This window comes from Rhinolophus hipposideros (genome assembly GCF_964194185.1).
Source record: "Rhinolophus hipposideros genome assembly, chromosome: 5".
Classification (NCBI taxonomy): Eukaryota; Metazoa; Chordata; class Mammalia; order Chiroptera; family Rhinolophidae; genus Rhinolophus; species Rhinolophus hipposideros.
This window is the reverse complement of record NC_138051.1, coordinates 95,436,904-95,451,163: the sequence shown is the minus strand read 5'-3', so window position 1 is coordinate 95,451,163 and position 14,260 is coordinate 95,436,904. Positions and strand designations below refer to the sequence as shown.

The 14,260-nt window shown below is 42.4% G+C and overlaps 1 protein-coding gene across 2 annotated transcripts in view; it reads right to left on the bottom strand.

The window, feature by feature from the left end:
* Positions 1-10,800, bottom strand: part of AK7 (adenylate kinase 7) — a 55,268-nt gene extending 44,468 nt beyond the window's left edge. For both annotated transcript variants that reach the window (XM_081048536.1, XM_081048537.1), the window contains exons 1-4: positions 10,654-10,800; positions 7,336-7,524; positions 4,858-4,966; positions 161-255 (exon numbers count right to left, since the gene is read on the bottom strand). In XM_081048536.1, coding sequence (XP_080904662.1) covers positions 161-255; positions 4,858-4,966; positions 7,336-7,524; positions 10,654-10,758 — 498 coding nt within the window. In that variant the 5' untranslated portion in view covers positions 10,759-10,800. The remainder of the gene's footprint in view (positions 1-160; positions 256-4,857; positions 4,967-7,335; positions 7,525-10,653) is intronic.
* Between the last annotated feature and the right edge of the window lie 3,460 nt (positions 10,801-14,260).

Genomic DNA, 14,260 nt, shown 5'->3' with positions numbered 1-14,260 from the left:
GCCCGTTAGAATTGAGTTTAGAGTCAGTGAACTCTGTGGAGTGCTTATTGTGGGAGCGGGTTCAGGAGTGTAAGAATACACAATTCACTGTAGAAACTTCTCTGTGCACAAAGATTACGGAGGGTGAAATGTTGCATAAAGGACAAGCTAGTGTACTTACAGGGTCCAGGGGTTTGGATCTTGCCCAGGTCATCACCGTGGAAACTAAAATAAACACCTTCCGCTTTTCAAAATGGCTGACTTCTTCATTCAGTGCTGTAGGGCCAAAAAGCGAATGGTTATTTGGATCCATGCAGAACGTGTTTTCAAAATCATGTGTGCTGTTAGCGGGACTTGAAGCTACTCCTTTTTCCTGGGACCACTTAACACCAGAGTGATATCCCTCTGACGCTTCATTGTCCAGTCCCCATCATTGCTCTTGGCATTCCCCCTCCAGCCGCGCCTGACCCCTTCAGAACCCAGCTGAAAACTTGAGCCCCCTTCCTATTTCTTAGCCTGCTTTCACTTTTTGGGAGGGCCAGTGATACTAGTAATAATCCAGCAGACATGGGCCAGCATGATTCATGGGCTTTGTTGATTTCTCACCGTTATGAGATAGGTGCTACTGTGATCTCTGTTTTACCGATAAGGGAACTGAGGCACAGTTTGTCCAGAATCGTGGAAGGAAGTAGTGGGGCAGAGAGTGCAGTCCAGGAAGCCTGGTTGCAAGGCCTGTGCTCTCCCCACAATGCTGTAGGACCAGCTGCACAGAGAGTGGAGCAGGAGGCCCCATCAAGGTTGGAGGGAGGGGCTTCATATCAGAAGCTAAGGCCCTCTGAGGATCTCACATAAAGCAGTCCTATTTGGCCTAAGCTATTGTGGAAGAAAGTACTGTGTTTCCCCGAAAATAAGACTTAGCCAGACCAGCAGCTCTAACGCGTCTTTTGGAGCAACAATTAATATAAGACCTGGTATTATATTTATTACATTACATTACATTACATTACATTACATTACATTATACCTGGTCTTATATAAGACCCATTATTATATTATATTATATATTAAAGACACGGTCCTATATTATATTAAGACCAGGTCTTATATTAATTGTTGCTCCAAAAGGTCTTATTTCCTGGGAAACACAGTGATTTGGGGTATGCCCTCCCTTCACACTCTTCTAGCTGGGGGCGCTGTGTGGAGGGCCTTAGGAGGGCAGGAAAGCTCCATTATAAGCAAGGATTATAAACCATGTGTAGGGATCAGAGTTTAGAACAGTGGTAGATGGAAGGGCAAGTATTTGATTTCCAAATGGTCTGTCACTTTCCAGGAGGGACCTCCATACATTGAATTTCCCTGAATACTTCTGGCATCTGATTCCACTAAAATGTTTCTCATGATGTATAATTTTCCAGAAAAAAAGTCTAAAGTGAGATCTAATTAAATTATCATCAGGGGATCTAAGTGACACAGTTGTCATGGACATTTTTAGTCTCATGAGCTGATTCCTTAAATAACAAGCAAAACAATAAAATGCTGATATCCTAAATTTAATAAACATATGGATTCCAGCCGGAAAATGAGAAAGTATTATTGAATTAAGTCTAAGAGTATTATGTCTACACACTGATCCCAACGTGTTAATTTTAGTTTCTATTTTTATTCTATTAACAAAAATTGCCTCTTCAATTTAATTTTGCTCTTTTGCCCTTTCTGCTCTGCGGTGTTTCAGATTGGCCTATTTTGTGAATGTTGGCACATTTAGAGATCCTCTATCTGGGTTATCCTTTTCTATTTGTGATCATTTTAATGGGTCTAAAATGACCTGCTTGCAAGCACATTTTATCCACATACACAAATGTTTTCTCTCATTTCTAATACTTTCTTCCTTTCTACTCTGTTATTTTGCCTTCTTGATAGGATCTGTGAAAGGCAAGGTAGGAGAATTCTTTTATATTAAAACATTTAAAAATAATACCATAAATCATTATTAAGAAGTAATACATATCCATTGTAAAACCAAACCAAAACAAAACATCGAAATCTAAGAATGTGCATTATGGGGTGACTGGTTAGCTCAGTTGGTTAGAGCGTGGTGCTAACACCACCAAGCTTGCCCGTTCGATCCCCACATGGGCTACTGTGAGCTGTGCCCTCCTTAAAAATAAAAAAGAATGTGCCAAATATATGGTGATGGAAGGAGAACTGACTCTGGGTGGTGATCACACAATGGGATTTATAGACAATGTAATACAGAATTGTACACCTGAAATCTATGTAAATTTACTAACAATTGTCACCCCAATAAAATTAATTAAAAAAAAAAAAAAAGAATGTGCATCAGGTAAAATGACAAAGCTGCCACTCCTGTTCTGCATAGCGCCACCAACCCCATGCCCCCCACATGACCCTGAAGACAGAGTAAGGGCCTGTGATTATACTTTCTTGCAGACATACTCTGTAGCTCAAAAATGAGGTAATACAGTTAAACCTTTCCACCAAATAGAGAAGTGACATTTTCTTAATTATATAAAGCTCTTTCTCTGTCAGAACCAAGAAGGAAGCAGTAAAACATACCCTACAGCTTACCTTCAAAGCTCATGAAAGGTAATGCAGTATCAAACTTTGAGAATCGATTACATTCCCCTGAGGGGCACCAGGGCGGGGGCGGGTCCTATGAGAGGCTGAAGCTCGGCTATCATGGCGGGAAGTCAACGGTTAATGTCTAAAATTCACAATCACAGGACATCAGGTGCAGGCGTTTTTACGTGTTAAAAGGAACAAGGGGGTTGAATGAGGTTCCTTTTGGGGAGTAAGAGTGGGATGCAAAGGAAATGCAGGGAATGGTTGCTTTTGCTTCTAAGCCCTACTGTGCTTTTCAATGTTCAAAACATGTTCAATTTTTATATCAGAAAAAGTATTAAACATTTAAAGAAACTTGCAAGCAGGCATTATATAGAAAAATCAATTTCCAAAACCTGGCACAAAATAAGAACTCAGTAAACATTTGCTCTGATTATTATTTTAGGAGGTGTAGTTGTTTTAGAAGGTGTAATTACGCGTCATCGGGAAATACTTGCACAGGGAAAAAGGCACAAAGCAGGCTTTCAAACAAGCTCTGTTCCAAAAGATGACACAGTGTTCATGTTTCCGATTTGCAGCTTATTGAATGAAATTTAGGCCCAAAGTCAGAAGTGAGAAATCAACCATTCTAAGTTCCTCAAGTGTCCCACACACCTGCCAACAGTGTGGTTTCCATGACAATTTCCTCAAATATGGTACATCCTTCCCCTGAATATGGCACATCATTCCTGAGGCTCCGTTCCATTTCTTTGGATTGCAGGCCAAACATGGCGTTGCTGGTGCTGTTATTCAGGGGTTGACTAACTACTGCCTGACTTTTAAACAAAGCTTTATTGGAATCAGACCATCCCTTTACACATTGTCTACGGCTGCTTTCTCACTACAGTGGCAGAGTACTTGGCTCAAAGAGCTCCAAATATTTACTATCTGGCCTTTTACAGAAAAAGTTCACTGACCCTCATCTAGTCTTCCTGAAACAACAACATTGAAGTGTAAAAAATATTGGAGGGTAAGGTGCTCTGTGTCTTTTTGGCTGTCCCCCTACTCCAAAATAATGATTCAAATGAGCTCATTTGCTTTCTCCTTGGCTCCCAACGTAATGAATCACAAAGACGATTCACAATGCACCAAATTGCTAAACATCGCTTTGTTCTCTGAAATCTGAGATCCTTAGAGTCTAATACATTATATTTTTTCAAAGCATTTTAAAACTGTTAAGTATTCCTGTGAGCCTTCCCTGATCCTGGCTATCAGGGAACATTTGTTGAATTGAATCACATCCGTACGGTTAGAAATAGTTCTTCTCCTCTTAAAGTCACACCCGTCCTGTGGTGCCCTGCTTGTGACCATACCATTCCCTACCCTGCATGAAAGTTTCCAGGGTGCCCCTTAGCTTTCTGTGGGCCTCCAAGCGCCTGGAGGGTATGATCTTTTTCTTATTTGTCTTTGTACCTTCTTCCCAATACATGCAACCCCACCTCCTTAAGTAGTGTCTGCAGAAGGAGTAAAGGTCGGATTTTGGAAGTTAATGTTTCATTTCTTTAAATGATTAAAAATGTTCTACGCCTTAGAAGCACCTATTGTTAAATTAATTAAACAAGGAGGCCATTAGGCTCAGGTGGTTCTAACACCTTCACAGCCTACATCAACAAACCAAAACTTAAGCCTGTAAATGTCTCAAGGTTAAGAAATCAAAACCTGGGGTGGCTGGATGGCTCCGTTGGTTAGAGAGCGAGCTCTCAACAATAGGGTTGCCGGTTCAATTCCCGCCCTCCACAACTAGACTGAAGGAGAATGACTTGGAGCTGATGGGTCCTGGAGAAACACACTGCTCCTCAATATTCCCCAAAAAATAAAATAAAGAAAAGAAATCAAAACCTAAGGACAACCAATCACAAATAGCCAACTAGACTTCCAGATAAAGTAAATGCTTAAGCAAATGCTTAAGGTATATCCAAGCAAATAATTGCTTTGCTTTGCTTTTGGCTTTTCTCTACAAAAGCCTTTCCCCTAGCTCCCGTGGATGGAGCACTCTGAACCACTTCCAGTTTGGGGCTGCCCAATTTGAATTGATTTTTGCTCAAATAAATTCTTAAAAATTTTAATATGCCTCAGTTTATCCTTTAACACTATTCACAGACATATTCACTAGCCTGATTTCATGTTTTAGGTAAATCTTAGTTCACTTTTTTTTTCCACGGTCCTAATTTGCCCAGTGTTCATTAGATGACTTTCAGGTAAAGTCAATTACACAAAAATGATATCCCCGGAGATAAAAGGGTGCATCTTACTGACCAGAAACTGCCCAGATGGCTTCCTCTACTTGCTGTGGATTCTCAGAGATGTTATAAATGATAACATCACACTCCAGCAGGCGCATGAGAAGGTCTTCTCGAGGGATGGTCTGGAAAAGAGAATTGACAGTCATTTGTTCAAGAAGCTAACAAAGTAAGCTTAATATTTAGACGGCATGACAAGTTCCAAATTAGATATGCCACACTGAAGAGTCCCACAGAAAAAATTTGCAGGAGAATATCTACTTAAAATGAAATTTTGGCTCTCTTCTGTGTGTAGTTTTCAAATAACAAAGAAGTTTATGAACATCACTTGGAACAGATGATTAAAAAATTGCATAATGATCTTAGGTGCTATTTCTGCATGCTGTTTACACCGCAATTCAGAAGGGAAGAATTAGAACACTCTGGAAGCAAATGTAGGAGGCATTTAAAACTAACTCACCCTCTATGCAAGACTATTTGAGCAATTATATATCATGAATCACTCAGAAATGCCGAGGGGTGATTTATGTGGATTGTTTCAGAATCCTCAAGATGGAATTAATCTGTTCTGTTTCTAGATGTAAGGTACGTTATTACAGTTGACAGTTGGGACTATTTAAAAAATGCAGAAACTTTTAATGGTTAAAAATACAAAGTTCTCACATTAGATAAAAGTAACTGTGGTGATCATTGTGTTTTTACTAGTTACTCCTTGGTGCATGGATACTAGCACATTTCCCGATGGTGCAATACTGTGGGTGGGTATTAAGATAACCATACAAGGATTTTGTATTTCCAAACCAGTGTTTGCATTTATCCTGAGAGTCAGAGTATAAAGGGCACAAAAAATTTAATTTGGGGTATACTGATTTAGAAGCGTCTGCAGCACATCTGGGGGAGTGGGCCACAAGGCAGTTGGATTTTTGGGTCAGCAGAGCTGGAGACAGATTTGAAAGGCATTGATTTGTATGGGGGAGCTGAAGCCACACGACTGGGAAACATGAAAGAACAACACCTAGTATGAGAAAGGAGGGCGCTCTGGGGACACTTGCTTTTCAAGGGTGGAAAGAGGAAAAGGAACCAGTGTACACCCAAGAAGGAGTATTTGGATGTGTAAGGGGAGCCGGAGTGTAATGGCTGCAGCAGGAGAAATGAGAGTTTCTCCTGGGAAGCCTGCAAAGATAGGCCGTTGGGAATCAGGGGCTCACAGTGACACTGGCCAGGGCACTTCCTGTGAAGTGGTGGGGACACAGCCTGCTGGCACTGGACAGACCGGGGACTGGGTAATGCAGGAGTGAGCTCTGCCAATGAGGCTGGGCCTTCCCTGAAGTTCCATGGTGGCAGGAGCCAGGCGCAGAGAAAGAGGCGGGTAGCCATCAGGCCCACTTAAGTTTTTTGTTTGGTTTTGTTTCAGAGTGGGAAAGTTTTGAGCATATGTACAGATGGAAAGAAAGAAGCCAGCGGTGAGTGAATAGGCAGAAGCATGTGAAAGGGGGAAGTGGTGAAGACGGCTCCCAAAGATGGTGGGAGGGGACTCATGCATTCATTTCTCAAATATTCACTAAGGGCCACTTTCTGCCAGTCACTGCGCTAGGTGCTGAAGATGCATGGATAAACAGGAGAATAGTGAGGTCCAGTCTCTGTCTTCAAGGAGCTGATATAGTCAGTGAGATCCACAATAGACTGATAATAACAGTGGCGTGTGAGAAGCACTATGATCTATGCAGGTAAAGTGTGCTATGGTTGTACAAGAAAAGAGCTCAGAATCCAAACTGGGGGTGGGGAAGACATGGGAACCATGGAGGGCTTCCCGGAGGAGATGATATCCTGAGTTAAATCTTGAAGGACGAATAGGGCTGAATGGGGAAGGAAAGAGGAAAGGCTGTTCCAAGACACAGCACGTGCAAAGCTGTATAGGGTCTGGAGAGCATCAGGCAGGTTGATGGGAGGGGTTAGCCTGGGAGGGACACTCCTCTTGGATGTTTTTAAATGTCTCAGGATGAGGACTGTGGAGAATTTGCCATGTGGAGGCAGCCCTGTTTCTCAACAAGACAGCACTATAACGGTATAGCATTCCTGAGTGGCTTATTGCTAAAGGAGATTTCTCTTTCACAGTTATGTAGTGCCCATCATGGCCACGGGTTGTGTTGGGGTAATGCAGGGCAGTATACATTTTATATGTAGAGGGAGACTATATGGAGAATTTTAAATGTATAGAATTCAGTATATAGGAAGAATTTTATGAGCCTGAAAATCCAAATGAGATTCATACTTTCCAAAAATATCTAATTTCAATTCTTTGCTTCAGGCAAACCTTTCAAGTGGACACAGCGGTTGTTAATTTCCTTTACAGGACAAAGACCTGCCCCCACCTTGTCCCTCACCTTACCCCAGAAGAGAGGGAATGAGAAGCAAAGAGTAACAATACATTATAAGGGTGATGGAGCGGAAGGTGACACTTGGTCTACTCTCAGCAGAAGCCACCGAGACTTACACAGTATGTCTCCATGGCGAAGTCAGGCCCAGGTTTTTCGAGTGTGGAAAGCGTGCCCACAATCTGGAACGTGCCTTCCTTCATTTTGGGCGAGGAGGCGCCTGCCATAGCTGACTTACTGTCATCTTCCTCTTCCTCTTCTTCTGTAATCTCTTCAAGTGAAGCCCCGACTACACAATTAGATAGAAACTGCAAGACAACAGCAATTTCTTAAAAACTAAGAACTTAGAGTAAGGGCAGTCAGTGAATGATGATTTTGAAAGCTCACCTTTAGCGAGGGCTGCTAGAGGTGCCATACATGAACATAAAAGACATTGTTTAGAATTAGCATCACCATGTATCGCTAAAGCAGGGGTGTCCAAACTTTTTTCAATGTTTTTTACCTAGGGCCATATGCAGTAAAATACACAAACAGCTGGGCCACTCACTCGAGTGAAGTACATATTGCCTCACCTGGTTTATTTAAGTAAACTGAATATACATTTTTGGAATTTGCTGCGGGCCAATTAACAATGGATTTCGGGCCGCCGTTGGCCCGCTGGCCGCAGGTTGGACACCCCTGCGGTAAAGAACAACTTCGCTTATTTGCACCTATAGAAAATCCTTTGTTCACTTAACACCCATAGACATTCCATCCTTCTCTTCATGTAATTATTTCCCTTTCCTTTCTCCTAAAAACCTTTTGCCTTCGCTGCTTAATCAGAATACTATTTGGGTTTCTGCTGGAATCAGTGCTTCCTGAATAGCTATTCTCTTTGGATTTCAAATAAATGCTGTTTGCCTCTCACCTCGGCCTTTTATTTTTAGGTTAACAATATAGACAACAACAATTACTTGACATTTGAGAAAGAGGGGTCCTGGTTAGTTAAGGAATAACTGGAAAGTTCTGTTATTGATAACCTTCTGAAAAATATTTCTACAAACTAAAAGTTTTATTCTAAATACATGTTGTTAAAAAATAATCAGGGCTCAAAAGGGGGTTAAATAAAAAGTTACATTTTTTTCCTCTCTCCTAATGTCAATCATGTCACCTCCCCTTTTAGCTATTCCAGTGGCTTTTATTGGCATTAGAATATAAGCCAAACTCCTGACCCACAAGGCATGATCTGGGCCTCTGTGCTTGAGTCTCCTTCGTTAATTTCTTCAACAGATATCGATGGAGTTCTGACCTGTGAGGTGCTGTTTAGTTGCTGAGCAGGGCCATGTTTTCCTTCGTGGGGTCTTTTCTCCATAAAAAGGCATTAAAGTGATTCTCTACAACTGTATTGATATAAAGACAAACATTCTTTGACCCTTAAATTTCATTTACTTTCTTCTGATTTTCAAAGAAACAAAAACGTTTCAGAAGTCCCCAAAGTCTCCTGGGCCCTGTGCCTGCTGTGCCAATGAAGGTGGCCCTGGGGCCCTGGGTCACTGCATTCCTGCCACTGTCCTCTGAACACACCAACCTGATTCCCACCATTGCCCGTGCTCTCCCCCTGAGAACGAGTTCCTCACCCTGTGTAGTCAGATTAAATGCCCGCCTTCCAGACAGCTCATGCGTGCAACTCTATTCCAAGGAGCTGTCCTCTTCCACTGGTCAACATTTTAGGTCCTCCTTCCTTCAGAGTACTTATCCCACATTCAAATAGCTTGTTTATTCTAAGAAGTATTTATTGTCCGGCTTGTTCCAGGAGAGGGAGGGTTCTTGAGGACAGCAACATGTTTTGGTCTCATTTACCGTGTAGTTCTCTGCGTCCACCATTTTGTAGGTGCTCATGAAGGAATGCCATCCTCCAGGGAGATATAGTTAAGTTTCTTGTGTATCCTTGGAGACGGTTTCTGTGTATAGGAGATCTATCTATCTATCATCTATCACCTATCTCCTCTCTCATCTATCACCTATCACTTATCTATCTATCATCTATCTATCTATCTATCATCTATCTTCTCTATCTTTTTGAGACACAAATAAGTTCAGACTACACTTGTCTTTTTAATGCTTCCTTTCTTTAAAAATTTTTTTTGTGATATTGTTTGTCTTTGTCCCTTCTTTCCTCCCTTCTTTGGTAGTTTGTTTTTAGTGCCTTCTAGTAAATATATATCATATATAATACATATAATATCACGTGTATTACCATGATTACATACTGTATAAAATATGCTATTTTACATATAAATTATATAGCTAAATTGATATTGTTTTGACTGATCAACTTTAGATGATATACTAGGTTGAACAGTGTCCCCACCCCACCCCCACCACCCCAAATTCCCGTCCACTAGGAACGTGTGAATCTGACCCTATTTGGAAATAGGGTCTTTGCAGATGTCATCAGGTTAAATGAAATTATACTGGATTAAGGTGGGCGCTAGCCAATGACTGGTGTCTTTGTAAGAAGAGGAGAATTTGGGCACAGACACACTCAGGGGAGACACCACGTGAAGACAGAAGCAGACTGGAGTGAGCAGTCTCCAAGCCAAGGGATGGTAGGGTAGTGGCTGGCAGCCACTGGAGGCCCACACAGAAGCATGGAACAGATCCTTCCCTAGAGCCCTGGTAGGAACCAACCCTACCGACACCTTGATGTTGGACTTTTGGCCTCCAGAACTGGGAAAGAATAAATTCCATTGTTTTAAGCCACCCAGTTGTGGTAATTTATTACAACAGCCCTAGAAAATCAAGACGTCTTCTTCTGGGAAATGATAAAATCATGGCTTTCTTCTTACGACCACGGAGCATTTGAAGGTGAAGGGCGCCAAGGTCCTAATTTTGAATATCTTCATTTCCCAGTGCTTACAGATGAAATATGAAGAGGACGCTTAGAGGGCCTCAGCGCCCAAAACAGTGCCTGGTACACAACAGATGCTCAAACCGTATGTTGAAAGGATGGCTGAATGAAAACTGCTTTGTGGGTGATACAACCACTGCACTTATTTTCTTATCAGTTGCCTGCTTCAGATGAAATGGCGGAGTGTTAAAAGTGCCCAGTTAGGAGGCCAGAGACCTGGGCTCTGTTTCCAGGCCCTGACCTCAGCTCACTATGTGACCCTGGGCAGGTCCCTTTCTTCCTCTGAGCCTCAGTTTCCCCTTATTAACAGGGGAGGACCGGAGGCTGGACCTGCAATCTTTAAACACCTGGGCTTCCACATGATGTGCTTGACCAGCCTGGATGCAAACTGGGTTCCTGGGAGCACTGGCCATGCCCATGACAGGGGACCCTGTCTTAGGAGAGGTCCTGATAAGAGCCCCATGGCTCAGGACCTCGCTGGGTTTGGGGACCTGGGGGGGGACTGGGAGCTGGGGGCCAGGGTTCTGCTCTGACGGCAAACACTCACCTTCCCGATGTTTCTGCTGCTGTATGAGTCCAGCAGGTTTATAAACACCCTCTGGATTCGGATAACTTTCTCCGTCTGGGCAGTCATTTCCTCTTCTTCAGCCATGGTGGGAGCCGCGCTGGTTGCTAAGGACGAAGCGTCCCTTTGGTTGTCAAGGAGGCAGGGCCGCTTGGCCTGGAGACAGCGGGGGAAGGGGGGGGGAAGTCCTTGGCGGCTCTCGGGGGGAGGGCCTAGGGCGCTGGGCGGGGTGTTCCTGGGGCGGGGGCGGGGCCACCAGGTCCCCGCGCTTTGTGGGCTCCACCGGGCCTTGGTGGCCAGGCTGGTGGTAACCCCAAGCGAGTGCTCTCCTCCTCCGCGCCCTGTGTCCTGCTAACACGCTGTGTGCCCTCGGGCGGGGCACGTCCTCTGTTCCCTTTCTTCTCTTTCATTCGGAAACTCTGCAAACAAGTGCCAGTGTCCACCTGACAGGGAGGACCAAAATTATTGATGAATCTGAGGAAAAGGTAAATAAAGCCCACAGCCTAAGCCTCCCCTGAAAGGTTGGAGTAACAGTCCTCTGTGGGATGGTCTGACCTGGAGGCCGTGACATAATCCTCTACTGTAAAGATCTGCTGCTTTGGAGTTTGGGGTCCTGGACACCCGAATGACAGCATGTGTGCTCCTCACCGTGCAGCCAGTTGCTGCTTGGTCTACAGGGCTCAGTGGTTTAGGGGTCATTTCCTCCCAGTTCTGAAAGACCTCTGGGAGTGGGGTGCGGGGGTGGGGGGGGAGGCTAGAGGCCACCCAGTCAGGATTCATTCTCTCACCCTGATAAAGGGACGGGATTTCGCCTTTGAGCTTTCCAAATAAGATTGTACATGCAGTTGCCAAGATAGGATGGCATTCAATTTATCTCAGAGGCCATCCCATCACAAAGGTGGAATATAACTACAGCTTGCCATTTGTTACCTTGGAATAGCCCGAGTCTATTGAAATATTGTTGTACTTTACACATTAACTTGTTAAATGTAAATACTTAACATATGCAGCAATTTTAATTTTTAAAATACTGATTGTCTCTAAAAAATGGAGGTGGCCGGGAAGCTCCAGACAACATGGAGGCTCTGGGCTGTCAGGCCCTCAGCTTGGGCTCTGAGTGGCAGCTCTGCAGCCATTTGTGGGAGCCTGGGACTCACTGTTTCACCTTTCCCAAGCTGTTGAATTGGCTGTAAAACAGGAGTGAAACCACCAGTCGAACAAGTCCCTTAGGATTAAATCAGACAGACAGGAAAGCGTTTTCTAAAGTTGTCTCCAAAGATGAAATGGCTTTTTATTCTGCAAGCCTAAGGCACACTTCTACAAATAGGAACCTTCTCATGCCTTTTTTTTGTCCCCACCCCCTTTTCTTTTCTATACATCTCATTAAAACTTCTTTGAAAGAACATCTTGCTCATAGCAACATTCTTTAAAAAAAAATATCAACAAAGTGCTGTCGATTTAAATGTACCAGTATTTATGCAAGACCAGTGCAAAACTTGATGGAATAAATATACCTCAGCATTCTTTCAAATAACTTGTTAGGTCAAATATTCTAGAATTTACCAGATGCCTCATTTCCAGACTTTTAGTTTGTCCCTGTTGATAATGAAATTAAGCAGGTAAGTACTTTGAAAATTATTCAACTGGTCAACTACAAGGCATCTTCAGTGATGTATGCTACGTTTCATTCTTATTGTTTACACTGATAATAGGTAAGTGAGCTAGTGCCATAGTTATAAGGGGATGGCTTCTAGGGAATTTTACATGTATCGCATTGGTAGGTTAGGAAAGGAGATTCTGTTATACCAACCTACATATCTTTTATGATGTTATCCACAAAATAAAGGGGTGGAAGGAAGAGTTCTGAAGTAAACATGCATATAGAATCTCAGTGTTTTCCTAACTTGTTCTCACTTGACAATCAAACAATGCATTTTGTTGTTTTTGAACACTGCAGAGAGAATAGCGCAGTGAGACAGAAGGAGCTAATGACGAGTACGCCACTGGCAGCTGATTTGGGAAATCTAACAATGGATTCTGGACCTGGAGGAAAGGTGGAAGAGTGTCATCATGGGAAATGAGGTGTGTACTCTTTTCACAACCATAGTACCTGTTCAAGGATCCTGGGAGTGGACATAACCGAGCACTGTTTGGTGCTTTTGCTAGAGAGAAAGTTTCTTCAGCTGGCTTCAACTCCGTATTTACTGCATTTCCCCTTCAACTAGTACATACCTGACAATTAAGTTAGTGAGCTCATCCTAGAAAAAGTGCTACATACCACATTGCTGAATATCACTACGGTCACCTTCGAAGTACTCCCCTTGGGAAGCTATGCACCGACACCAGTGCCTAGTCTGCCCTTCAAAGCAATTTTGGAACTCTTTCTGGAATGGCCATTAGAGCTATCATCGTAGTACCCGTGATGTCCCGAATGTCATCAAAATGTCTTCCTTTCAATATTCCCTTTATCTCTGGGTAAAGAAAGAAGTCACTGGGGGCCAGATCAGGTGAGTAGGGAGGGTGTTCCAATGCAGTTATTTGTTTACTGGCTAAAAACTCCCTCACAGACAGTGCCCTGTGAGCTGGTGCATTGTCGTGATGCAAGAGCCGTGAATTGTTGGTGAAAAGTTCAGGTCGTCTAACTTTTTCACGCAACCTTTTCAGCACTTCCAAATAGTCAACTTGGTTAATTTTCATCCAGTTGGTACAAATTCATAAGGAATAATCCCTCTGATATCAAAAAAGTTTAGCAACATTGTGCAACAAGTTTGTGAAGTTAATCGTCCAACCTCATACAAGCAAATATGAAACAGCATAAAGTAAAAATCACCTTTCTTACCAATGAGTATTACTATGAACACAGGGAATATTTTATTTCACTTCCCTATTTCATGAGATTCTTTTTCAAAATAGATTACACTTTCATATCATTTTCAGGTAGTATAATTTCCCCCACTGCCATTTTTTTTCATGATTTTTAACGGCTGCATATTTTTCCATCAAGAGAATGTAGTGTAACTTAATCAGTTTTTAGAGCCATTGCAATTTTTCGTTAGAGAAAATGAACATCCTTGTAGTGGATCTTTTGCTGAGACACCCTTCTATGTTAAATTGCTAAGATATTACCCGTACAGAAGTTATGAGCTCTGTGAAGGCTCTATTACCAAGTTTTCCAGAAAGATTTCATCAACATGTCCTCCAATAGAATGTAAGAATGCCCTCTCACTAGTCTTTACTGGTATCATTATATTTAAATAAGAGAAATTATTAAATTATTAAGTGAAATGGCCAATATAGCTAAACCTATTTACCTTTCTTGAACTACTAGTCAAGTTGAATATCTTTCAAGTGATTCTGGATATTTGTGTTTTTTTCTGAGTTGTTTGGTCATATTATTTGCCCATTCTCATTTTTTTCTTATCGATTTGTAACATTTATTTAGGTTTTTTTTTTTTTTTTTTTCCTCTCCCTTTTGGAAGTGTAATCAAGGCTTAATTTATCTGGCTAAATTCCCTAAACAATCTAGGTAAAATGGACGTTTTAATACCTAGTGGAGGCTTTAACAGGTTTTAATAGTAAACTGTGAAGT